General features: G+C 38.1%; 1 protein-coding gene and 1 long non-coding RNA gene across 12 annotated transcripts in view; one reads left to right on the top strand and one right to left on the bottom strand.

Moving 5' to 3' along the window:
- Positions 1–24,849, top strand: part of LOC102959688 (arylacetamide deacetylase-like 2) — a 193,803-nt gene that overhangs the window by 122,995 nt on the left and 45,959 nt on the right. For 5 of the 10 annotated variants that reach the window (XM_042956841.1, XM_042956837.1, XM_042956840.1 and 2 more), the window contains 4 exons: positions 6,160–6,232; positions 7,478–7,653; positions 7,863–7,908; positions 23,694–23,834. In XM_042956841.1, coding sequence (XP_042812775.1) covers positions 23,796–23,834 — 39 coding nt within the window. In that variant the 5' untranslated portion in view covers positions 6,160–6,232; positions 7,478–7,653; positions 7,863–7,908; positions 23,694–23,795. The remainder of the gene's footprint in view (positions 1–6,159; positions 6,233–7,477; positions 7,654–7,862; positions 7,909–23,693; positions 23,835–24,849) is intronic. The other 5 variants (XM_042956839.1, XM_042956845.1, XM_042956846.1 and 2 more) reach the window with 5 other exon arrangements.
- On the bottom strand, positions 952–24,495 carry LOC122230668. 2 transcript variants are annotated; one of them, XR_006207704.1, is made up of 5 exons: positions 24,450–24,495; positions 24,042–24,179; positions 10,863–10,966; positions 7,766–7,936; positions 952–2,523 (listed from the first exon to the last, which is right to left on the bottom strand). It is a non-coding gene; the product is annotated as an uncharacterized LOC122230668 (long non-coding RNA). The 2 variants fall into 2 exon arrangements; XR_006207705.1 differs by lacking the exon at positions 952–2,523 and adding an exon at positions 7,227–7,513.

Here is a 24,849-nt window from a genome sequence, read left to right as displayed (position 1 = left end):
ACTTCTGGCAGATAAAAGTGATTGACTATGGCTCTTGGAAATTTACAAAGCCTCCGGAGAGAAATCAAATATCAAGCCTTAATTTCAGATGGCTCTAGTTATGTTAACCATATTAACAAGGATAATTTTTTAAATTATAATAAAAAAGCCAAATAAACAAAATATCAAATTATCGATACTGAACTAGAAAATAGCTAAACAAATGTATATGGCCAAAACTTTACCTGTGTTAGTGAGAATGCAATTTGGCCAGAAGCAGGGACTAAGAAGCAAAACAGACAGCTTGCCCTACTGGCATTTCGACTCAGCATTTCACATAACAGAAATAAAAAAGTAATTTGTATCCTTAGATAAACTTTAAAAAACGAAAACATTCTGTAGAGCACTAGTCTCTAAATAAAGTGAAGCCATGAGTCATTTCAGTAAGTGGCTAACTCCTTGACTTTTGAAATACTGATAACTGTAAATATATGATGATCTTTGACCCTTGGAGGTATGAAAATCAAGTGAGCAAATTTTTATTTTACTATCTTGAACAGACAATAACTTTGGTTATATTTTTGTTTGTATTTTGGTTTCTACTTTAAGTACCTTCTATGTTTTTTGGATAACCAGTTATTCTAAGCTTTTTTTTTGATGGGGCACCTGAGTGGCTCAGTTGGTTAAGCATCCAACTCGATTTCAGCGCAAGTCATGATCTCAGTCTTGAGATCAAGCTCTGAATTGGGCTTCATGCTGAGCACGGAGCCTGTTTAAGACTCTCTCTCTCTCAGTATCTCTCTCCCCGTCTCCCTACCGCCTCTCTCCACCCATGTGCTCTCTTTCTCTAAAAAAATAAAAATAAAAAAAAGAGTCATTTCTGCAAAACATTGCAAGAGAAAAAATTGTTTTTAATACTTCTGCCCCTCTGAGTTTTCTTTTCACAGAGGCCATGTGGTGAGTGGCATAGTACCACCTGCAGACAGAGCAGGAACTAAACAAATTATCTCCTAAAACTAAAATGTTTTATTGTGACCCTGTTTTGTTTAGTTTTACAGATCTGCCTTATATGTTCACAATGGATCATTTACTCACTTCTGGGTTTTTCCACTGAATTTGGTTCAGTAAAACTAGTTGCTAAAAATAGATGCTTGGCTCAAATATGTTCCTTAACAAAGGTTAGATCCATCCTTTTTCTGTCCTCAGGGGTAACGAATATTCACTTTGTGACTTTGCTGTGAAACTATTTTTCTTAATGGCACAGGTTTTAATTTTCTAAGATATGTTTCCAAAATAGCTTGTTTTTTGTTTGTACAGAAAGAACACCAAGAAGAAGAATGAGAATGATTTTCTCATCCCTTATGTGTACTAAAATCTTAGAGAGTAATATTAGTATACTCTGGATTCAAAGCCTAAGGATTTAAAACCCATATTTTCATGGGAAAAACGATAATTTTTGGTACTACACTGCCTCTTGGTGGTTCATTTAATATTTAGTTCAATTACAAAATGTATCATAAAATATAAGAAATCTAAAAATTGCAGTAACAGAGTTTTCAATATTTTAAGTTCATTGAGTTCCTAAAGTAACAGCAATGTAAATTATCTTGTGCTTTGTGTGCATATCAGAAATGAATGAGTCTATATGCAAAGGAGGGATTGACATAATATGGAAGAGAAAGTCAAGCCAGGCTGAGTGTAGGTCATGATTAGGTTGGAAAATCTCACCTCTGAACATTCATTGTTCTGTGTCCAGACATTACTAAGCTTTACTTGTTCGTTTTTAATTTATATTTTGATGCCCTAACAGTAAATCCTAAAAATTAGATAAAAGTTTAAAACCCCTCCCTATTAAGTTGGCTAAATTTAATTTTATTTGGGAATGTATGTGTGTCTATGGGACAGGAAACTATGCCAGGAACTCTAGAAAGACATAGGCAGATAAAATTTGATTTCAATTTTCAAGGAGTACATCAGCTATTATAACGAAGAGAATAGTTTGTTTTTTTCCTCTTGATATTACCCAACATTTGTTGATAGATTGGGTAATCAAAAGTGTCAACTATTCTCCTCTTTATAGTGTAATTTATAATTCTCTGAAAGGTGTTATACAAAGAATAATGATAAGACTGTGGAAAAAAATGGCTTTCAAAATTCCATGTGTTGCTCTCTATTGGGTGAGGACCCATGGTGTGGTATCTGATTGAGGTTATAAGAAGTGCTTGACTTATGATCTTAGAGGCATAAGTGCTTTATGATCTTGGAGGCATAATTGAGTTGAGTTACGTATCAATATAAGTTTAAAAATCTTAAGTTTCAAGTCCTTTGTGGGTAATGCAATCCAGTCCTTCTAAGGATCTGGTTCCCCTGGGAAGCACCAACTAGCTGAGTTGTAATTTACTTTGGTAGTCCTTGCTGATTGGCACTTGAATCGGTCCTTCTCAGGGCAGTGACAGCCCATCTTTTCTCTGCAACATCTTCATGTAGATGAAATCTTTTGGTCTTCCAGTGGGTCCTTCCAGGTTTTTATGATTTTGTTTCAGACTTCATTAAAGAAAAAAGAGAGAGAGAGGTGGATTTTTAAGTACTGGGATGATTATAAGAGGATTTAGTTAAATTAGGCACAGGACATGGTCTCAGACCAAAATCCATAAGTTTGCCAAATATGAGTTCACTGGGAGAGAATCTGTGCCTGCTTGTAGGTAGGGGGTGCTCTCATTTTTAACAAGGCTGATGGTAAAACTCTATGGGTCCTATCCTAGAAGGTTTCAGAGTCTTTGCCAATGATTTGCTTTAGGGTTTGTTTTATTTGCTTTATTTGTCCAGAGGACTGAGACTTGTAGAAATCTGCAAACATTTGTATAATTCCTGGACAATGGTAGAAATAAATGACTTTCTATATATAATATCTTCTGGTGTGCCCAAAGTGACAGTTATGTAATTAAGACTTTACTGCTGCCCGAGCCATTCAGACATCATACACCCTGTAACTAAACAAAGTCTTTTATTCTTTATGGGCCTTAGTTCTATAAAATCCAACTAGTTCCTGAAAAGTTGGTTTAGGGAAAACTTCGTGCGTTTACTTTGAAAGAATACTTTACCTGTATTCTGATGAATAGCTGATGAGTATTCTGATGAATAGCTCATGTCTTTGATATTTTAAATAATTTAATCTGTTTATTAGGCGTAGTAAAAGTCTAGTGTCCTTAAAATCTCTAATTCATAGGATTTTGTTGATGACACAATACTAACCAAACAAATAGGGACTGTAGTGTGGGAATTATTTTATTATGCAATTCCCATAAACCAGTCAAATTTTTCTTAGCCCAATTTGTGTAGCCTATGTGTCCATTGTCCTTTGTGAGGCACATTTTGAAAATGAAGAAAAATTTCTTACAGTACCCAAACTGGATCTTCTAAGTTTGGAGTCCACTGTGGGTTAATAGCTTTTGAAACTCTGTCCGCACAATGGTTGCCTTTAGAAATTTTGTCCTTCTTCCCTGCCTGGGCTCCACAATAAGTCACTGATAATCTGACTAGGCAGTTGTAAAGCCTCTGAAAGGCAGCTATCAATTCTCTGTGAGGTATTTAGGTTCCCAGCAAAATAAAAAATCCTCCCCTAAAAACAATTTATTCTGTTGCATGGCAGAAACCAAACATATATTCTGAAAGCTTCTGGCACACAGATAAAAGAGGTCTTTAAGATGAGTAACATCAGCTGGTGAGAAAGGCTTGTGAATTACCCTGGAGCCCCAGGTAGCTTCTCAGTGACATCAGCTTTGCTGGCACTCCAAATAGGAAAGTCTGGTGTTCCTCGCATTAAGGCAAAAACGTGAATTATATGGCACTCTGGTTTCCTTCCTGTGTTGACATTCATCAGCTTAATACCTTGCTCATTTGCCTTTTTCCAGGCAGCTAGTGCTGCTTTTCATCCTGTTGTCTTCATATGGGACCATGGTGTTTTTTTACAAGATCTCAGTTGTTCCCAGATTAGGTCTCGTCGTCGTGTCTGCTTTCCCAGCTACATGGTGTGTGGCCAAGAAGGGACTCTTGGAGGTGGATCAGACTAGGTCAGGAGATGAACAAACTTGGATCCTTAAGCAGGGCGTGTAATTAGTTACCAGCTAAAGACATCATGCCCTCTGTTCTTCTTTATGGGGAAATTTACTAATGAGAACCACTGTCTAAAAGGTCATTGACTCTCCTTTCCTGAAGTCAGTTGGAGGCTGAGAAGGATAAAGAGATACAGGAGAGCAGAGAGAGCAGAAATGACAGAGAAAGGAGGAGAAGCGTTCTATGAAAAGAGATAGTATCTATAAATCTCACATTTTTTCTTCCTCTTCTGGCTATCTACATCATTCTAAAATTTTTTTCCTTAGGATGATTTTTATCCCATAGATACCAGTAATTTATTTGCTTGAGATGAGGCCTAAAAACCTCAGCAAACACATGAACTCCAAATCAGAAGAACCATCCTCATCTTCAGGCAAGTGAAAGGTGGATCCTTATTTACATTTCAGACATGACAGAAAGACAGTAGCTTTCTAAGAGAAAGGCCTACAGGCAGTATTCATGGCATTTCATATTTTCCAACCATACCTTGCATAACAGACTTTATACTCATTGGAAAATTCCCCATTAACCCTTCCTCCACCCCCCACCATTCTATTCTCTACTTCTATGAGTTTGACTATTGTAGATACCTCATATAAGTGGAATAAAGTCCGTGATTTTGTAGAATGTTACTCAGTTTGATTTGTTTGCTGTTTCCTCTTGATTACATCCAGGTTATGCTTTTTTTGTGTGTGTGAAAAATACCACAGAAATGATGCTGGGTCCTTTGTAGTGCATTGCTGTTGATTCTAAATTGAATCACCTGGTTGAGATAGTTGAAGGGTAGCAGAATATGCCACCTGCAAATAGGCCTCCTTTACGTGAGGATCATTTTGAAAAATAGTGGACCTAGGAGCACAGTAGAAGTTGCCTTTTTATAAGGAATATTTATGTTTATAAAGAAAATCTATATTTGTAAGGGTGTCTCCCTTTCTATACTAAGAAGAGAAGACTGGCACTAAATCACAAGAGTCTTCTCCGTACAGAAAGTGCTGATGTCAATCTGCCTAACAAACCTTACTGTTATTTACTGTGCTTTTTCCTGGTAGAGACCCATAACTGCCCACCTCCACACATTTCTTTTGCCCTCAGTTGAAGGTGGTTTTCAAAGCTGGTGGTTTAGACGGGCTCAGGGAATTTTATTTTTCTCTGGGTATTTCCCATGAATACAGGAGGTAAACATGTTAATTAAACCCCTGTCTTTCTCTTGTTACTCTGCCTTTTATTACAGGAGTCTCAGGTAAGAGCTCAGAGAGGCAAAAATTATTTTTCCTACCTTACCCTGCATCTACAGAGAGATGGGTGGAGAGAACATGAGGTGGCACATTGTAGGCAGGAAAGTGTGACAAGAAGCACATAGTACGAAACTTTTGGGCATTATCAGGTAACTACGTACACGGAGACAAACAGCATCATGTACTGTACTGAGGACTTGGGTTTCATCTGAGAAAACTGGGGGAAAAGTGTTACTTACTATAAAGGTGTTTGAAATTGAGTCCATTGGGGCTGTGCAGGTGCACCGTTAGGGTGTGTTGCCAGGGTACAGTGTGTGAAAGTTACTCAAGCCTCTGCAGGTAGGTATTTGACACAGATAATGCACGATGAATGCTTGTGGGGAGGCCGTACTCCTCCCTAACTTGTTTTCAATGGCTCCATAAACAGAAAAGCAAGCAAACTAACAAATGCCACAAACTGTCAAATAGAACTCCCATCTCCCTAAAAGCTTTTGATTTCCCTTGAACTGTGCAGTATTACTTCCTTTCAGTGGTATAGGAAATATATTGGTAAAATTCAGCCACAGACAAACCTGTGCCCATTCCCAGAACTGGGAAGCATGCCCACATCTATTGAGACTGGGAGAAATTTAAGTTGGCTTTATTGGTTCCGCATTTTGTGCACTTGACCTTAATATTGGTGACCTGAGGGTATGTGCCATTATGAGTAGCTCAGAAGATATTCAGAGACACCGTGACTGAGCCCAAAAGTACAAAAGTGGGTGACAACTACAAGGTGGGTCGGGTTCTTTGGGTAACTGCCTGCCATTTTTCTCTGCTCTCTGCTTTTCAGGTGCTGGTAACTTTGGACTACCTCTAGAATTCCCTCATAACCACCCAACTTAGATCCACTCTTTCTTGAAATGGTAAGTGCTCCCAGTTGTCTCCACTCCTCTTGATGTTATCAAAATCTCCAGTTTTCAGAGTGCCAATCTTAGCACTAATTTTGATGATATCAATAACAACATCAGTGCTTTACTATGTATCAATTAGTGTTATCGATTAAAGTAATTCAGGGGCGCCTGGGTCTGTCAGTCAGTTAAGCGTCTGACTTCGGCTCAGGTCATGATCTCCCGGTTTGTGAGTTCGAGCCCCGCGTCAGGCTCTGGGCTAACAGCTTGGAGCCTGGAGCCTGCTTCGATTCTGTGTCTCCCTCTCTCTCTGCCCCTTGCCTACTCACACTCTGTCTCCCTCTCTGTCAAAAATAAACATTAAAAAAATTAATTCATATTCATTCTGTACATACCTTTTCTCATTTTTTGAAATAGAAGTTGAAGCAAACTACATGATCCCTGCTGTGAAAATTTTTTCTTAATTTCCTTTTAAAAAAAATTTTAAGTGTTTATTTTTGAGAGAGAGAGAGAGAGAGAGAGAGTGTGTGAGTGGAGGTGGGGGGGCAGAGAGAGAGAAGGAGACACAGAATGTTGAGCAGGCTCCAGGCTCTGAGCTGTGCACACAGAGCCCAACGCAGGGCTTGAATTCACGAACCGACCAAGCTACCCGGCCCCCTTTTCTTAATTTCTTAATTTAAATTGTTTGGACCACATCCCCTGAAGCTTTATTATTATCCCGTTTATCTTTACAGAGAGCAGCCATGGTTTAACCTGCTACAATTTGTGCATGTGTCAAGTGCATATGTTGTTTAGAATCTTCTTAGCTTTTCTTCTCCTTTATTCTTGATAGTTGTTGTGGTCCTCTTTGATTTCTTCTTGTTCTAGTTTCTACTTACTATTACTAGTGATGGATTTGAGATTTTCTCCTAATTAGTCTCCTTAGACATTGATTATTTCATTAGAATGTTTACTAAATGTGTAATACAAGCAAAATACTGTTTATTTGAAAGGGCAGGTCCAGAAACAATTTACAATAGAATGACCAAAAGTCCCAGTTTGTGCCTGTCAGTCCTGGCTTATACCCATTTTCTTGGTGTGAGTAACCATTTTTATGCAAAAATTTTCCCCATTTTGATAAAGATTATGTGGTCACATGATTTATAAGGGTAACTAGAACACGTGATATAGATTGTTTAAATCCTGTGTGGAAGATGAAAGACTCTTTCAAAAGGCTGCTCTGAGGGTAGACCATATGGTGAAGAGACCTTTGTCCCACAGGTGGTGAAAACATAGCCAAGTCCAAGGGCATCGCAGCTGTGAAAACAAAAGAATACCTGGAGGCCTCTGTAAATCAGAGCTACTTGTCCTGACTTCCAACCCAGAACTCCTTCAAATATTTTACACCCCAGATAAATCATAAAAGTTTTACTTCAAACTGGCACAGCGTCATCATGGTTTGTGAAATACAAATATTTCGTATTTGACAACACTGTATTGCATTTCTATTAGGCTTTACAATTTGTATTTCCCCTTCTCAGAGGTAGATTTTATTCCTCTATACGATACCTGATTTGAGAGAATTTTAGCACTGATCTCATTCATAGTCGGAAGTCCCCTGTTTTTTGATGTCATGAACTTGATGTGTATGTAAATTGATCAACAGGTCAACAGGAAATATTCAGTTCACGGTAGCTCTGAAGAGTCTCCAGGTAAGAAAATCTGCGAGAGCATCTACCCCTGAATAGGAGGAACAAGAGTTACCATTGGGCATGATGTTTTCTGCTATCTTATACCAAAAATATAGATACAGGTTTGTGATAAGGATTTACCCTTCCTAGATCAACAAAATTATCCAGGTAATGTTCTCAGAAACAAGAGCAGATCAGAAAAGTACACGAAAACTTTGTAATATTATTGGTCACTAGGAAAACACAGTTAATAATGAGATAACACTACATATGGTAAAATGTACAGGTTTTCTTTTAAGGGCAATATTGTCTCCCCAAGTGTCCATGGGTTTGACAGAATTCTGGAATAGCAGAAGCCAGGTCGAAGAACTTTATCATCATAGATAAGATGAAAACACACTAATGAAGAGCAATGTCAGATTAGTCACTTGGAGGCTTTGACCTATAGTCAATTAATATTAATGGTCAAGAGACCATTGAGTTCTAAGGGACAAGATTTGTGGGTGGCTCATAAGCGTTTTCTTCATTGTGCACTTATCTGTCTAGTTTCAGAAAAGATAAAGATGAATAGAAGATTGATGTCAGCTGTTCCAATCCCTGATCCAATATTGTTAGTTTAACTACTTTTTAAATTCAGAGTTATGTATTGAAGGAGAGACTGAGTCAATTTTAGGAAGGTCCTTGCACAGCTAGTGTATGTATTTGAGTAATGATTCTTCTAGCCCTTGTCCAAAGGGACATATAGCCATTTACCCGAATAACTGCACTGAGAAAAGGAAAATATTCACATATTTCATGGGATGTTTGGTACAGATTCTGAACCCACACACATACCTGCAGACCCAAAAAACCATCATGGCATCCCCTTCCCCTGATTATCCCCTCATTAGAGCAAGAGAACATAGAAATTAGATCATTGATGTTTTGGTCCAAGTCTATCTTGCAGTGAGTTTAATGGATTCATTTACTCCCATTGCTTTCTCCTTCTTTCTTGAATGCATAATATAGATGAACATTCCTAGCAGGTAGAAGAATTCTCATATTGGTGTTTTGACCTATAGAGTGAAAGGTAATTGTCATAGGAAATTCTCATCTTTGAGACAATGGGAAAAGAGAACATAGCTGCCCAAATGGGGAAAAGATCAGGACCAATGAGGAAAACGAAGTGCTAGGTAAAGCAGGGAAAATGGAAAGTGCACCAAGTTATTAATATTTTTGTTATTTAAAAAATATCTGTGCATGGGGCGCCTGGGTGACTCAGTCAGTTAAGGGCCTGACTTCAGCTCAGGTCATGAGCTCACAGTTCATGAGTTTGAGCCCCACATCAGGCCCACTGCTGTCAGCACAGAACCTGCTTTGGATCCTCTGTCCACCTTTCTTTCTGTCCCTCCCCCACTTTCTCACTCTTTCATTCTTGCTTTCTCTCTCAAAAATAAACATTTAAATAAAATATCTGTCCACTGTATTGACTTTACTATTTTGTATGTCTTGATTGTCTTTAGTCCTCAAATATTTCAGAGTAATGATAATGTTTCTTTATAACTAATGGAAAAAAAGGAAAAGAAAGCAAGCAGGCTTTCAATGAGAAATTATGTGGTGGGGGGAAAGAACAGAAGGAGGAGTGACAATAGCAGCACATTTTGCAAAATTAGTTGGAAAGCCTGGGAGTAGTACCAATTAAACAAAAACTTACAGGATAAGAACTCCAAAGCCAAACTTAGAAAAGTAAAACTCAGAAAAGACAGGTACACTAAATTCTAGGAAGGTGTGGACTGTGCCACCTTTTGCTCGTCTCTGTAATCCTTTACCTAATATAGAGTTCGTACAAAATAGGCATACAATAATTATTTGCTTATAGAATAATTGATTTTCCTATGATGAAACTCGAGATGCACTGAATGTCCAGCATATAATAGGCACTGAATAAATTTTTCTGAATTGGATAAATGAAAGGTGGAGCTTGGATAAGAATGAATCCTTTATATTCGTGTTTTTTGTCTGTTTTTAATGTTTATTTATTTAAGAGAGAGAGAACGTGAAAATGAGCAGGGAAAGGCAGAGAGGGAGAGAGAGAATCCAAAGCAGGCTCCACGCTGTTAGCACAGAGCCTGGTGCGGGGTGGGGGGAGTTGTGCTCCATCCCGCAACTGTGAGATCATGACCTGAGCCAAAATCGAGAGTCAGGTGCTTAACTGAGCCACCTGAACGTGAATCCTTTATTATCCAAAGCTCAGTTCACTGCACTAAGCAATGATTTTTGACTATTAATGTTTCATTTCAGTGGTGTTAGCCTGAAGTTGACTAGATTTAGTAGGCATGTTTTTTTAACCTCGTCTCACTAAAATTTGCAACAAACCAATCATATAGCTAGATGTCTTGGTTTATTCAGTGCTCTATTTATATTTTCAAAAACAAAAAAAAAAAAGTGTTGCTGGGCTCATGTCCCAGGGTGAAAGCCTGCTGTGAGAGGTACTAATTACATACTAATGATGCATTCTTGATTTGCACTCTGTTCCTACTAATCTATATGATTGCAGAAGCAGTTACTACTGTCACTGTCAGCTTTGGAACTGAACAGTAGGTCTGGGTTAGTAGGTAATGATATTACCTAAGAGATTTCTACTTTTGACCTGCTGCTCAATGTTTATGATACATGGAGCAATGTCAAACTAATCACTGTGCAGAGATTGGAGAAAAGATAATCACAGGTACAAAGCTGAGTGCTTTGGATCCAATGACTTGTTTTCTCTTTGACTGTAGTGTTTATGCATTCATCCTAGATAATATTACAGAAGCCTGGAGAGTAATGGTCATAGATCTCATTTAAATACTAGTGCACTTATGGTAAGGATCCCCCCCCCCCGGCCCCCTTAGGCATGGAAGTCTCTGTTGACCACAAATGAGCACTTGCAGACTTTATAGTGATTTACATTTTGAAAGAGTCTTTGTAGAATAAATCTAGTAAATTATATTTACCACAGTAATATGTTCACTTGACTTAGTGCAGTATAAAGAAGACAGAATCCTTGCTTTGTGCAGTGGAAAGGCAGTAGAATCCTTGCACCCTATGGTATATAAATCTGTATAGAAAGACAACATATATTGTGACTTGCATAAAAGAAATGTCTAAGGGAGAAGTTTGTGAGTTGTTAAATATCTCGATAATGCTTGAAATTTCATTAATATTCTCTCAAAACCTATATATGTAGATTACTTACATTTTATTCTGCTTGGCATTTGTTTAGTGTCGTTACTATTCAATATCTCCCTGTTGTTCCTCAAGTTCATTCAAAGTAGGATCCCCATAAATGGGAAATATGGCTAGAAATAATATTTTTGAGCTGCTTTGATGTTCCATGTTTTTAATGTATCTCACTTCATTTTCCTCTATTTTTTTTCAATATATTTGAAAGTTTAAAGAGGAAGAAGCTGAGATTCAGAAGAGGTCACAAACTAGAACATGAACCCATGTCCTCTTCTCTGAAGCATGCTAATCCCTGAGGACAGGGGTTGGTTTTTACCACAGGAGACTAATAGGTGGAGGCAGTGGTAGATAGTTGATGCCAGTTAAGAGTGGGAATTAGCACCTGCAGGTAAAGCTGGGCGAGCGGTGTGCTGGTAAACACTCAACAGCTGATTGTCCCACAGAAGCCCTGACTTGTAGTGTTGCCTGGTTCAATGCTATAAATACTATAATCCTGGCTGCTGTTAAATGATCACTGTAATGTAATTGAACACAAAGCTGGGAAGAGATGTGCAGTAGCACACCATTATGTATTTTTTCCACCATGTCCATGCTAGAGACATAAATACCCATAAGCATAGATAACTGTAAATGTAATAAAACTAATTTTTTATTAGTGCTCAATTTTGAATACTTATTAACTTTATTTTTAATATAATTTAGTTGTAGGTTTATGTTATTTTTTGTAACAGCTTATTTAACAACTGGCTTGCAAAAGAGCTGAACGTTTTAACAGTTATTTCTGACACCCATTATGAGCTGGTTCCTTTACATACTGTCCTGCTTCCCATAATAGCTCATATTCTGTCAGTCTGATACATTAGGTACCTTCTGCTGAAAGTGCGATGTCTGCTGGGTCCCTTTTTTCCTAATCACTTCTCGTGCCCTACCTTTTCCCTACCCATTTCTTTCACTGAGGCTGCTACACGTTGGTTTAAAGGGGAGTGAAGAAAGAAGTGGATAAGCACATGACATTCTCACAAAGAAACTTCCACGATTATCTCATATGTCCTTAAACTTCAGAGTGACTGATAGTTATTTTATTATTATTTTTTTAATTATGTGTATTTTTAGGAGCAGTTTTAAGTTCATAGCAAAATTAAGAGGAAGATAAGAAATATCTCATACACCCCCTGCCGACACACATGCATAGCCTCCCCATTAACGACATTCCCTTCCAGAGTGGTATGTTTGTTATAATTGGTGAACCTACCCTGACACATCATTGTTGCCCAAAGTCCATAGTTTATGTTATGGTTCACTCTTGGTGTTGCATATTCTGCGGGTTTGGACAAATCAATAGGACCAGTACCCATCATTATAATATCATACAGAATATTTTCATTTCCCTAAAACTCCTCTGTGCTGTGCCTATTCATTTTCCCCATCCCCACCCCAACTCTTGGTACTCACTGATATTTTTACTGTCTTCATCTGTTTTCCAGAATGTCATATAGTTAGAATCCTATAGCACATAGCTTTTTCAGATTGGCTTCTTTCACTTAGTAATGTTAAGTTTCCTCCATATCTTTTCAGCGTTTGATAGGTCACTTCTTTTCAGTGCTGAATAATATTCCGTTTTCTGGATGTACCAGTTTATCCATTTATCCACTAACGTGCGTCACGTTTCCTTTGAAGATTTGACAATTATGAATAAAGCTTTTGTAAAGGTCTGTGTTCAGGTTTTTGTGTGGACATGAGTTTTTAACTCCTTTTGGTAAATGACCAAAGAATTTAATTGCTGGATTGAATGATAAGGATATACTTAGTTTGGCATCTGTTTATTTCTGATAGAGAGGTATTTAAGTCTGCAACTATGATAGTAGATTCATCTATTTCTCTTGGCAGTTCTGTAAGTTTTTGCCTTATGCAATTGGATGTTGTTGTTAGGTGCATACAATTTAAGGATTTTGTTTTCTTGGAGAATTGGCCCCTTTATCATTATGTAATGACTTCTTTATCCCTGATAACTTTTCTTTCTTTGATGTCTGCTCTTTCTGAAATTAATACAGCTACCCCTGCTTAGAAAAAAATGTTTGGTAGACATTTTTCTCCATCCATTTACTTTTAATCTGTGTGTCTTTAGAGTGGTTTTCTTATGAACAATATAAAATTGAGTCTTGTATTTTGATCCATTCTGACAGTCTCAGTCTTTTAATTCCTGCATTTAGCTCATTGATGTTCAAAGTGAATATTGATATAGTTAGATTAATGTCTTCCATATTTGGTACAATTTTCTATTTGTTGCCCTTGTTTTGTACTCTTTTTCTGCCTTTGTGGTTTTAATTGAGGATTTTATATGATTTCACTTTCTGTATTTGCTTATATTTTGTAGGTCTATTTCAGATCCAAATCCCAGTGAGTGAACACTTGATCGCACATGGGTCACCTTCCCATCTATTGACTGAAGGAGGGTAGCCTCTTTATTAACAGTCCTGTCAAAGGCTGCATCTAAGGGGTGCAGGTGGTAGTTCCCAAATCAAACCAGAGCACTCTTACCAAAATAGTGTTCCCATGAGAAAGTCTTTGGCTCCAAGTGTCAATGTGACTCATGGCTCCTTCAAGGCCACATAGCATGTCGTTCACATTCATTTTGCCTCATTTGCTTCTTGTAATCCTAGGCATTCTTCAAGTATAAGTCAAGTTCTTTTTTCTCTGAAAAGTCTTTTCTGATTTATCTTCATTAATCTTTTTTTTAATCCCTATAGGCTCTTTCACAAAATTTAGAAATTAATTATATGTTTTTCAAAGCAGATAGAGTGCTGACGTAAAAAAATGATGTTAGACCCAGCTTTGCCATTTCCTAGCTGTGAAAATTTGTTCAGTCAGACTTTCTGGGCATCAGTTTTCTTATCGCTAAACCAGAGGGATTTTAATGTTTAATACTGTGTATTATACAGGTATAAAATGAGTGTGGTATAACTTCTAAGTGCTTCTAAGTGCCTGCAGAATTTTTAAAATTTCCTTTTGTGGGTACTCAGCAATGACATCATAAAATGCTAAAATGCCTGGGCAGATATAGTAAGAGGGACTTTGTATCAGTGACGAAAGTATGTCCTTTTTCTAGTTTTTTTCTTTTTTAGTTTTTTAAAGGAAGGAAATGGGCATTTGTTAGTGGAAAAAAACAGAAAATTCAACCTTTTAATGATGTGGTAACACAATGATAGTTTTAAATTTGAATGAAATTGAAAGAATAAATAATGAAAGGAAATTTTTGGAAATAACCCTACTAAGAAAATAAAGCAGAATTATAAAATCTGTTATTTTCAGGTAACACACAGTTAAAACCTAATTAGGCCAGGTATAAAAGATCAAAGAAACTGCCAGTATAGTAATGGTTTTTGAATGAAGTTACTCTTAATCTAAAACTAAATATTTAAGATTCCTTCAAGGACTACAAAAAGGCACTACTTTATGCAATGATGTCTCTATAGCTTTATTTTGAATTGATATTCATACATATATATTTTTTTGTTTCATTTTTAAAATTTGTTTTTCATATGCAATTACCATATTAATTTTTGGTTTACTTTTATTTTTTCTGACCATCTTTTTTATATTTTTTAAAAGTGTAAGTCTTAAAATTGAGTGTTGGAATAACAGGCAATATAATGGAGTCAGGAAAAATGACTCAATTTTGGGAAAAGAAAGTTATTATATTTAGCTTCCCAAAGGAAGGTTAGAGCCAGATATTATCAGAGAGTTAAAAGTGTTTTTGTAAAATTAAAAAAAAATGTTTATTGTTTATTTTTAGAGAGAGAGCCAGACAGAATGCGAGTGGGGAAGGGGAAGAGAGAAAGGGAAACACAGGATCCGAAGCAGTCTCCAGGCTCTGAGCTGTCAGCATAGAGTCTGACATAGTGCTCGAACTCACGAGAAGATTATGAGATTATGACCTGAGCAGAAGTCGGACACTTAACTGACTGAGCCGCACAGGTGCCGAGGCAGTTAGAACTGTTAAAGGCAATTTTTTAGAACCATTAAGGGGTCCTGCAATTAGGACTGTCCCATCTGTTGAGTGACCTTCTTTGTGTCAACATTCCTTCCCCAAGAGGGAATTCCTGGACCACAGCCGCTACTTTACAAGCTATACCAGTGTTCTTCATGCGCAAACAGGCTAAAGTGTTGCTGCAGCCTCTTTGGGCCACCCCCAGTCCTCCATCCTGGTTGCTGTTGGTGTGGAAAAAAAAACAACAACAAAACACTTTGATGTTCTTCCTGTGCTGCCTACAATATTTCAAGCTAATTATAATCAATTAAATGGCCTTTGTAGACTCACCTTCATACTGTTCTTTCTCTCCCTGTTCTGTAAAAATTGCTTTTGAGGAAATAGATCAGTTGTCCATACTCAGCTGGAGTTCTCTTTCATGGCTCTGACACCAGTTCTGGACTGGGACAAAGCATTCCCTGAATTATAGGGTGAGTTTAACTGTGGTGCCAGTTACAAAGAGCACAACTGCTTCCTTTCTGAAAGACTGTAAGATGTGAGATGTTCTAGAAATACCACAGACTTCTTTGGAAGTTGGCCATATCTAATGCCCTGGATACTATCCCATAACTCCAGCCAGGTTCTGTGCCAGCAATCTCCTGACTTGCCGTATGCTGGAAGCCAGGTAGTAACTTCCATTGATGTTCCTCAGGTTGCCAGTGGCTCAGGTTATGTCAGGCAGTTTGAAGCCTCCTTGTAAAGTCTTCCATTGTGAACAATGGCTACTCATGGTTTCCTACCTATCTCTGAAGAGTTTGGTATCTGCTTTCAGATAAGTCTGAACACTAAGCAGCTCTGTTTGGAGACTAATAAACAACCGTGCTTCTCATGTGTGTCCAAAGGAAAGATATTCTCACTATCTCAGCAAATTAGCTTGGGCACAGGAAAGAATGGCAGTGGTCTAATATTGTAAGAGCAAAGGTACTTTAGCCTGCTCCTTTTTGTTTTGTGCTATTTTTGTTTCATAATTATAGTCTGATATTGCTTCTAGATTTCTTTGGTTTAAAGTTTGAGGTTTTCTTCAACCTCTATTAGAATAAAAGTCTACTTATTTTTTTATCTCAACATTGCTAAGGAGTAGAAAAATTTCCAACTTCCAACTTTATTTCAAGATGATCTCAAAATGATTTGGCAAGGAAAGAAATAGAACACGTGAGCTCTCTATACTTCAGAAGCAGCAAGAACCTGCCCACGAAAGGTATAAATGAAGTCTCTCTGGCCTCTCTCAGTTTGTGTATTCACTGTGAGTTTCTTCCTAATAGCTTCTGAAATCGAGGTTGATGGCTGATCTTCTTAGTTCAAGAAATCATCTCCTTGAGGAAGCTAGGGAGAGAGATGGGGCCCAGGAGACCTTCTGTCAGAAAACTTTGTCTTTGTGCATTTTCTTTTTAAAAATAATTTTTTGAACGTTTATTCATTTTTTTTTGTTTTTGTTTTTTTTTTCTTTTCAGGTCTTAGCAATTATTTTTTTGCAGCAATTTTTTTAATTTTTTTAATATGAAATTTATTGTCAAATTGGTTTCCATTCTACATCCAGTGCGCATCCCAACAGGTGCCTTCCTCAATGCCCATCACCCACTTTCCCTTCCCTTCCACCCCCACCAACCCTCAGTTTGTTCTCAGTTTTTAAGAGTCTCTTATGGTTTGCCTCCCTCCCTCTCTCTAACTTTTTTTTCCCTTCCCCTCCCCCATGGTCTTCTGTTAAGTTTCTCAAGATCCACATAAGAGTGAAAACACATGGTATCTGTCTTTCTCTGTATGACTTATTTCACTTAGCATAACACTCTCCAGTTCCATCCACATTGCTACAAAAGGCCTTATTTCATTCTTTCTCATTGCCAAGTAGTATTCCATTGTGTATATAAACCACAATTTCTTTATCCATTCATCAGTTGATGGACATTTAGGCTCTTTCCATAATCTGGCTACTGTTGAAAGTGCTGCTATAAACATTAGGGTACAAATGCCTGTATGCATCAGCACTCCTGCATCCCTTGGGTAAAGTCCTAGCAGTGCTATTGCTGGGTCATAGGGTAGATCTATTTTTTAATTTTGTAAGGAAAGTCCAAATTGTTTTCCAAAGTGGCTGCACCAGTTTGCATTCCCACCAACAGTGCAAGAGGGTTCCCGTTTCTCCACATCCTCTCCAGCATCTGTAGTCTCCTGATTTGCTCATTGTAGCCACTCTGACTGGTGTGAGGTGATATCTGAGTGTGGTTTTGATTTGTATTTCCCTGATGAGGAGTGATGTTGAGCATCTTTTCATGTGCCTGTTGGCCATCTGGATGTCTTCTTTAGAGAAGTGTCTATTCATGCTTCTGCCCATTTCTTCACTGGATTATTTGTTTTTCGGGTGTGGAGTTTGGTGAGTTCTTGATAGATTTTGGATACTAGCCCTTTGTCCTATATATCATTTGCAAATATCTTTTCCCATTCCATCGGTTGCCTTTTAGTTTTGTTGATTTTTTCCTTTGCAGTCAGAAGCTTTTTATCTTCATGAGGTCCCAATACTTCCTTTTTGCTTTTATTTCCTTGTCTTTGGAGATGTGTCAAGTAAGAAATTGCTGCGGCTGAGGTCAGAGAGGTTTTTCCTGCTTTCTCCTCTAGGGTTTTGATGGTTTCCTGTCTCACATTCAGGTCCTTCATCCATTTTGAGTTTATTTTTGTGAATGGTGTTAAGAAAGTGGTCTAGTTTCATCCTTCTGCATGTTGCTGTCCAGTTCTCCCAGCACCATTTGTTAAAGAGACTGTCTTTTTTCCATTGGATATTCTTTCCTGCTTTGTCAAAGATTAGTTGGCCATACTTCTGTGGGTCCAATTCTGGAGTCTCTATTCTATTCCATTGGTCTATGTGTCTGTTTTTGTGCCAATACCATGCTGTCTGGATGATGACAGCTTTGTAGTAGAGGCTAAAGTCTGGGATTGTGATGCCTCCCGCTTTGGTCTTCTTCTTCAATATTACTTTGGCTATTTGGGGTCTTTTGTGGTTCCATACAAATTTTAGGATTGCTTGTTCTAGCTTCGAGAAGAATGCTGGTGCAGTTTTGATTGGGATTGCATTGAATGTGTAGATAGCTTTGGTAGTATGGACACTTTAACAATATTTATTCTTCTAATCCATGAGCACAGAATGTTTTTCCATTTCTTTATATCTTCTTCAATTCCTTCATAAGCTTTCTATAGTTTGCAGCATACAGATCTTTTACATCTTTGGTTAGGTTTATTCCTAGGATTTTATGATTCCTGGTGCAATTGTGAATGGGATCCGTTTCTTTGTTTGTCTTTCTGTTGCATCGTTCTTAGTGTATAAGAATGCAACTGACTTCTATACATTAATTTTGTATCCTGCAACCTTGCTGAATTCATGTATCTGTCCTAGAGGACTTCTGGTGGAGTCTATTGGGTTTTCCATGTATAATATAATGTCATCTGCAAACAGTGAAAGCTTGACTTCATCTTTGCCAATTTTGATGCCTTTGATATCCTTTTGTTGTCTGATTGCTGATGCTAGAATATCCAACACCACTAGGTTAAACAATAATGGTGAGAGTGGACATCCCTGTCATGTTTCTGATCTCAGGGGGAAAGCTCTCAGTTTTTCCCCATTGAGGATGATATTAGCTGTGGGATTTTCTTAAATGGCTTTTATGATATTTAAGTATGTTCCTTCTTTTACAACTTTCTCGAGGGTTTTTTTTAACAAAGAATGCTGTATTTTGTCAAATGCTTTTTCTGCATCGATTGACAGGATCATATGGTTCTTCTCTTTTCTTTTATTAATGTGATGTATCACATTGATTGATTTGTGAATGTTGAACCAGCCCCTGGAGCCCAGGAATGAATTCCACTTGATCATGGAGAATAATTCTTTTTATATGCTGTTGAATTCGATTTGCTAGTATCTTATTGAGAATTTTTGCATCCATATTCATCGGGGATATTGGCCTGTAGTTCTCTTTTTTTCTGGGTCTCTGTCTGGTTTAGGAACCAAAGTAATACTGGCTTCATAGAATGAGTTTGGCAGTTTTCCTTCACTTTCTATTTTTGGAACAGCTTGAGAAGGATGAGTATTATCTCTGCTTTAAATGTTTGTAGAATTCCCCAGGGAAGCTGTCTGGTCCTGGACTCTTATTTGTTGGGAGATTTTTGATAACTGATTCAATTTCCTCACTGGTTATGGGTTTGTTCAAGCTTTCTATTTCTTCCTATTTGAGTTTTGGAAGTGTGTGGGTGCTTAGGAATTTGTCCATTTCTTCCAGGTTGTCCAGTTTGTTGGCATATAATTTTTCATAGTATTCCCTGATAATTGCTTGTATTTCTGAGGGATTGGTTGTAATAATTCCATTTTCATTCATGATTTTATCTATTTGGGTCCTCTCCCTTTTCTTTTGGAGAAGCCTGGCCAGGGGTGTATCAGTTTTGTTTTGTTTTTTTTTTCCATAAGACCAACTTTTTGTTTCATTGATCTACTCTACAGTTTTGTTTTGTTTTGTTTTTAGATTCTATATTGTTTATTTCTACTCTGATCTTTAATTATTTTTCTTCTTCTTCTGGGTTTGGGGTGTCTTTGCTCTTCTGCTTTTATTTCCTCTAGGTGTGCTTGTTAGATTTTGTATTTGGGATTTTTCTTGTTTCTTGAGATAGGCCTGGATTGCAATGTATTTTCCTCTCAGGACTGCCTTCACTGCATCCTAAAGCATTTGGATTGTTGTATTTTCATTTTCATTTGTTTCTGTATATTTTTAAATTTATTCTCTAATTGCCTGCTTGACCCATTCATTATGTAGTTGGGTGTTCTTTAACCTCCATGCTTTTGGTGGTTTTCCAGACTTTTCCTGTTGTTGATTTCAAGTTTCATAGCATTGTGGTCTGAAATTGTGCATGGTATGATCTCAATTCTTTTATACTTATTAAGGGCTGTTTTGTGACCCATTATGGATCTATCTTGGAGAATGTTCCATGTGCACTCGAGAAGAAAGTATATTCTGTTCCTTTGGGATACAGAGTTCTAAATATATCTGTCAAGTCCATGCGATCTAATGTTTCATTCAGGGCCCTTGTTTCTTTATTGATCCTGTGTCTAGATGATCTATCCATTGCTATAAGTGGGGTATTAAAGTCCCCTGTAATTACATTCTTATCAATAAGGTTGCTTATGTTTGTGATTAATTGTTTTATATATTTGGGGGCTCCTTTATTCGGCAAATTTAGCTCCTCCTGATGGATAGACCTTGTAATTATTATGTAATGCCCTTTTTCATCTCTTGTTACAGCCTTTAATTTAAAGTCTAGCTTGTCTGATACAAGTATGGCTGCTCCAGCTTTCTCTTGAGTTCCAGTAGCATGGTAGATAGTTCTCCATCCACTCACTTTCAATCTGAAGGTATCCTCAGGCCTAAAATGAGCCTCTTGTAGACAGCAAATAGATGGGTGGTTTTTTTTTTTGTTTGTTTTTTTTTTTTTTTTTTTTTATCCATTCTGATACCCTATGTCTTTTGGTTGGAGCATTTCGTCCATTTACATTCAGTGTTATTATTGAAAGATATGGGTTTAGAGTCACTGTGATGTCTGTAGGTTTCATGCTTGTAGTGATGTCTCTGGTACTTTGTGGTCCTTGCAACATTTCACTCACAGAATCCCCCTTACGATCTCTTGTAGGGCTGGTTTAGTGGTGATGAATTCCTTCAGTTTTTGTTTGTCTGGGAAAACCTTTATCTCTCCTTCTGTTCTGAATGACAGACTTGCTGGATAAAAGATTCTTGGCTGCATATTTTTCCTGTTCATCACATTATTTCCTGCCATTCCTTTCTGGCCTGACAAGTTTCAGTAGATAGGTCTGCTACTCTCTTATGTGTCTACCTTTGTAAGTTAGAGCCTGTTTGTCCCTAGCTTTCAGAATTTTGTCTTTATCCTTGTATTTTGCCAGTTTCATTATGATATGTAGTGCAGAAGATTGATTCAAGTTATATCTGAAGGGAGTTCTCTGTGCCTCTTGGATTTCAATGCCTTTTTCCTTCCCCAGATCAAGGAAGTTCTATGATTTGTTCAAGTACACCTTCAGCCCCTTACTCTCTCTCTTCCTCTTCTGGAATTCCTGTGATACGGATATTATTCCATTTGATTGCATCACTTAGTTCTCTAATTCTCCCCTCATATTCCTGGATTTTTTTTATCTTTCTTTCTCTCAGTTTCCTTGTTTCCATTAATTTTTTAATTCACCTATTTTCTCCTCTGCCTCTTCAATCCATGCTATGGCCACCTCCATTTTATTTTGTACCTCATTTATAGCATGTTTTAGTTACTCATGACTATTTCTTAGTCCCTTGATCTCTGTAGCAATAGATTCTCTGCTGTCCTCTATGCTTTTTTCAAGCCCAGAGATTAATTTTATGACTATTATTCTAAATTCTTGTTCCGTTACATTGCTTAAATCATTTTTGATCAATTCGTTAGCTGTCACTACTTGCTGGAATTTCTTTTGAGGAGAATTCTTCCATTTTGTCATTTTGGGCAGTCCCTGTGGTAGCTCCAAACTGCAGGGCACTTCCCCTGTGCTGTCTGGAGTAACTTGTGTTGGTGGGCGGGGCCACAGTCAGACCTGATGTCTGTCCCCAACCCACTGCTGGGGCCATAGTCAGACTGGTGTGTTGCTTATCTTCCTCTCTCCCAGGGGCAGGACTCACTGTGGAGTGGTTGGCCCCTGTCTGGGCTACTTGCACACTGCCAGGCTTGTGGTGCTGTTTCGATGGGATCTGGTGTATTAGCTGGGGTGGATTCACAAGGTGCACAGGGGTGGGAGGGGCAGGATTAGCTCGCTTTGCCATTGGTGGTTCCCTGTGGAAGGGGTCCTGCAGCACAGGGAGGGAGGCAGGCCTGTTGGAGGGATGGATCCACAGAAGCACAGCATTGGGCGTTTGTGCAGTGCAAGCAAGTTCAGTGATAGGAACTGGTTCCCTTTGGAATTTCGGCTGGGGATGGGAGAGGGAGATGGCGCTTGCCAGCGCCTTTTTTCCCCCACCGAGCTGAGCTCTGTCCTTCCTGGGCTCAACAACTCTCCCTCCCTGTGAGAGCTCTCCCCTGAGAGCAGAGCTGTTGACTTTTAACATCCCAAACGTTAAGTCCCGCTGGCTGTCAGAATTCATGGAGTCTGGCCCCTCCGCTTTTGCAAGCCAGACTTCGGGGGGGCTCTGCCTTGTCTGGTGGGCTGCCCCTCCACCACCCCGGCTCCTTCCCGCCAGTCCCTGTAGCACACACCGCCTCTCTGCCCTTCCTACCCTCTTCTGTGGGCCTCTTGTCTACGCTTGGCTCTGGAGAGTCTGTTCTGCTAGACTTCTGGTGGGTTTCTGGGTTATTTAGGCAGATGTGGGTGGAATCTAAGCGATCAGCAGGACGACAAGGTGAACCCAGAGTCGTCCTACGCCACCATGTTCTGAGGTTCCAGCTAACATTTATTCATTTTTGAGAGACAGAGACAGAACAAGAGCAGGGTAGGGGCAGAGAGAGAGGGAGACACAGAATCCGAAGCAGACTCCAGGTTCTGAACTGTCAGCACAGAGCCCAATGTGGGCTTGAACTCACAAACCATGAGATCATGACCTGAGCCAGAATTGGATGCTCAACCAACTGAGTCATGCAGGCTCCTGTGTCTTTGTGCATTTTCATGTAAACTTACAGAATCGCTGTTGTTTGGAGACCATAGTGCAGGTGGTTGGTTTCCATTGCCTCTTGTGAGATGCCTCTTGGATTTCACTTTATTTCCCTCCTTGGGAATTAGCTAGTAGCTGTGGTGAGAGTTTGCCTTAGAAACACATCCTCAAAATGTTGAGATTTTTGCTTGGAGCAGCAGCAGGTAGGTCCATGTGTCCAGAATCTGTTGCAGGTGGTGCTGTAGACCTGAAACTACTGATCGTGGGAAATTAATTTTGGGTTTCCTCCTGCAATCTCCAGGGCCAGGGGGAAAGAAAGGAGAATGTATTGGGGCTCTACTTGCCCAATAGCTAAGGATAAGCTTTTCTTCTCTGGGGGAAAGAAAAGGCTCTAAACACAATGCCCTGCCTTTCAAACTCATGCATATTAAGGTTTTTTTGTTTTCTATAATTTCTGCCACTTATTTCCTACCACACTGCAGCTTCTTTCAAGAAGGGAAGTTATTATGTATTATTTTTGGGTGTGTGAAATTCAGTTTGTATTTGGAATATATGTGAAATTGGGAATTCCTCCTTATGATCATGATCATGATATTTTATTATTATGTTTGTTTGTATTAGTAATTTCTGTACTTTGAAATAGGGGCTCTTTATGATTAGAAAATCTATAAAATTAGTTTAATGTTAAAGTTATGATAATTTTCATATACTTGAAAGACACCAAAATTATAATAATATTAATAAGTCTTATACTACTTTTTATAGCTTTATGAAATACCTAACCAATGTTAGGAGTGAAATTTATCAGTCTGTATTTTGGCAGCCTCTGACTCATGTACTGTTGTAACTTCCACAGACAGAATAATCCTGACATTAAAAGAAAAAAATTTTTGAGAAACAAGCTTTAATTTATTCTGGTTCACACACAGTTGTACTTAAATGCCACTTCACCTAGAAAATTAGCATGTTCCTTTTCAACAAGAGGTTTGGCAATAAAACTAATTGGCTAAGGAAGAACCATTTCCCAAGCAATGGGAGAAACAACCAACATAAGCCCATGGAATCAAAAGGTTAGTTTATTTACTAGAGTGCTTTATTTACTTAGAAGTATAGAAAGATATATAGTTACAGTGAACAAACTCTTGGAAAATACAGTTATTCATTTCTAGAATGAATATTATTATTCATTGAATAAATAATATTATTATTAATAGGATATCACTTTTGTTGACTAATGATTCCCAGTTACAGAATTGGACATCAACCCACTTTCTCACCTGACAATATGATTTCAAAATAGCTGTTGGCTTTATGTTAAAAGCCTTGAGAACGTAGGAGTTCAGGTTAATCATGACCACATAGAAGATGAATTTCTTGGAAGTCTGACATTCACAGTATCACCTTTCCATTTATACCTAGGTATAGGATAAGTGATAAGCATATTACTAGGCTAGATGAGAATTCATAAATATATAATAAGTACATGTAACTCATCATTTAGTAGGGTGTAGTTCAGTTGTTAACTTACAATGTTTGGAAATACAGTACAAAGAATTATAAAATTAATTTTGGCCAAACTAGGTTTGAATGAGAGCTATAATAATTATTGTATTTTTTTGGAAAGATATATTTCTGATATTATATCTGGCATCTGTAAAATGAAGAAAACTGTATATACTCTTTACCTTACTTTGATCCATTCTGATGGAACAGCTGTTAATAGAGGCCAACTGTATTAACAGAAAAAGTGAAGTGATTACACTTTTCAGAAAGTGGCAAGGATGATAATGAGTGGGAAGGTGTAAGTTAATAAATGGAGATTGTAAGAGCATTTGCATGTATTGTCTTGCATACTTTAAAAAACATTTTTTAAGTTTCTTTATTTTGAGAGAGAGAGAGAGCATATACAGTAGGGGAGGAACAGAGAAAGAAAGTTAGAAAGAGAGAGAGAGAGAATCTCAAGCAGGCTCTGCACTGGTAGTGCAGAGCCCAATGTGGGGCTCAAACTCATGAACCGTGAGATTGTGACCTAACCCAAAATCAAGAGTCGGCCACTTAACTGACTGAGCCACCTAGGCAGCCCTT

The sequence above is a fragment of the Panthera tigris genome, chromosome C2 (genome assembly GCF_018350195.1).
Source record: "Panthera tigris isolate Pti1 chromosome C2, P.tigris_Pti1_mat1.1, whole genome shotgun sequence".
In the NCBI taxonomy this organism is placed as follows: domain Eukaryota; kingdom Metazoa; phylum Chordata; class Mammalia; order Carnivora; family Felidae; genus Panthera; species Panthera tigris.
The sequence above is the reverse complement of the archived record's forward strand: the minus strand, read 5'-3'. Positions and strand labels throughout refer to the sequence as shown.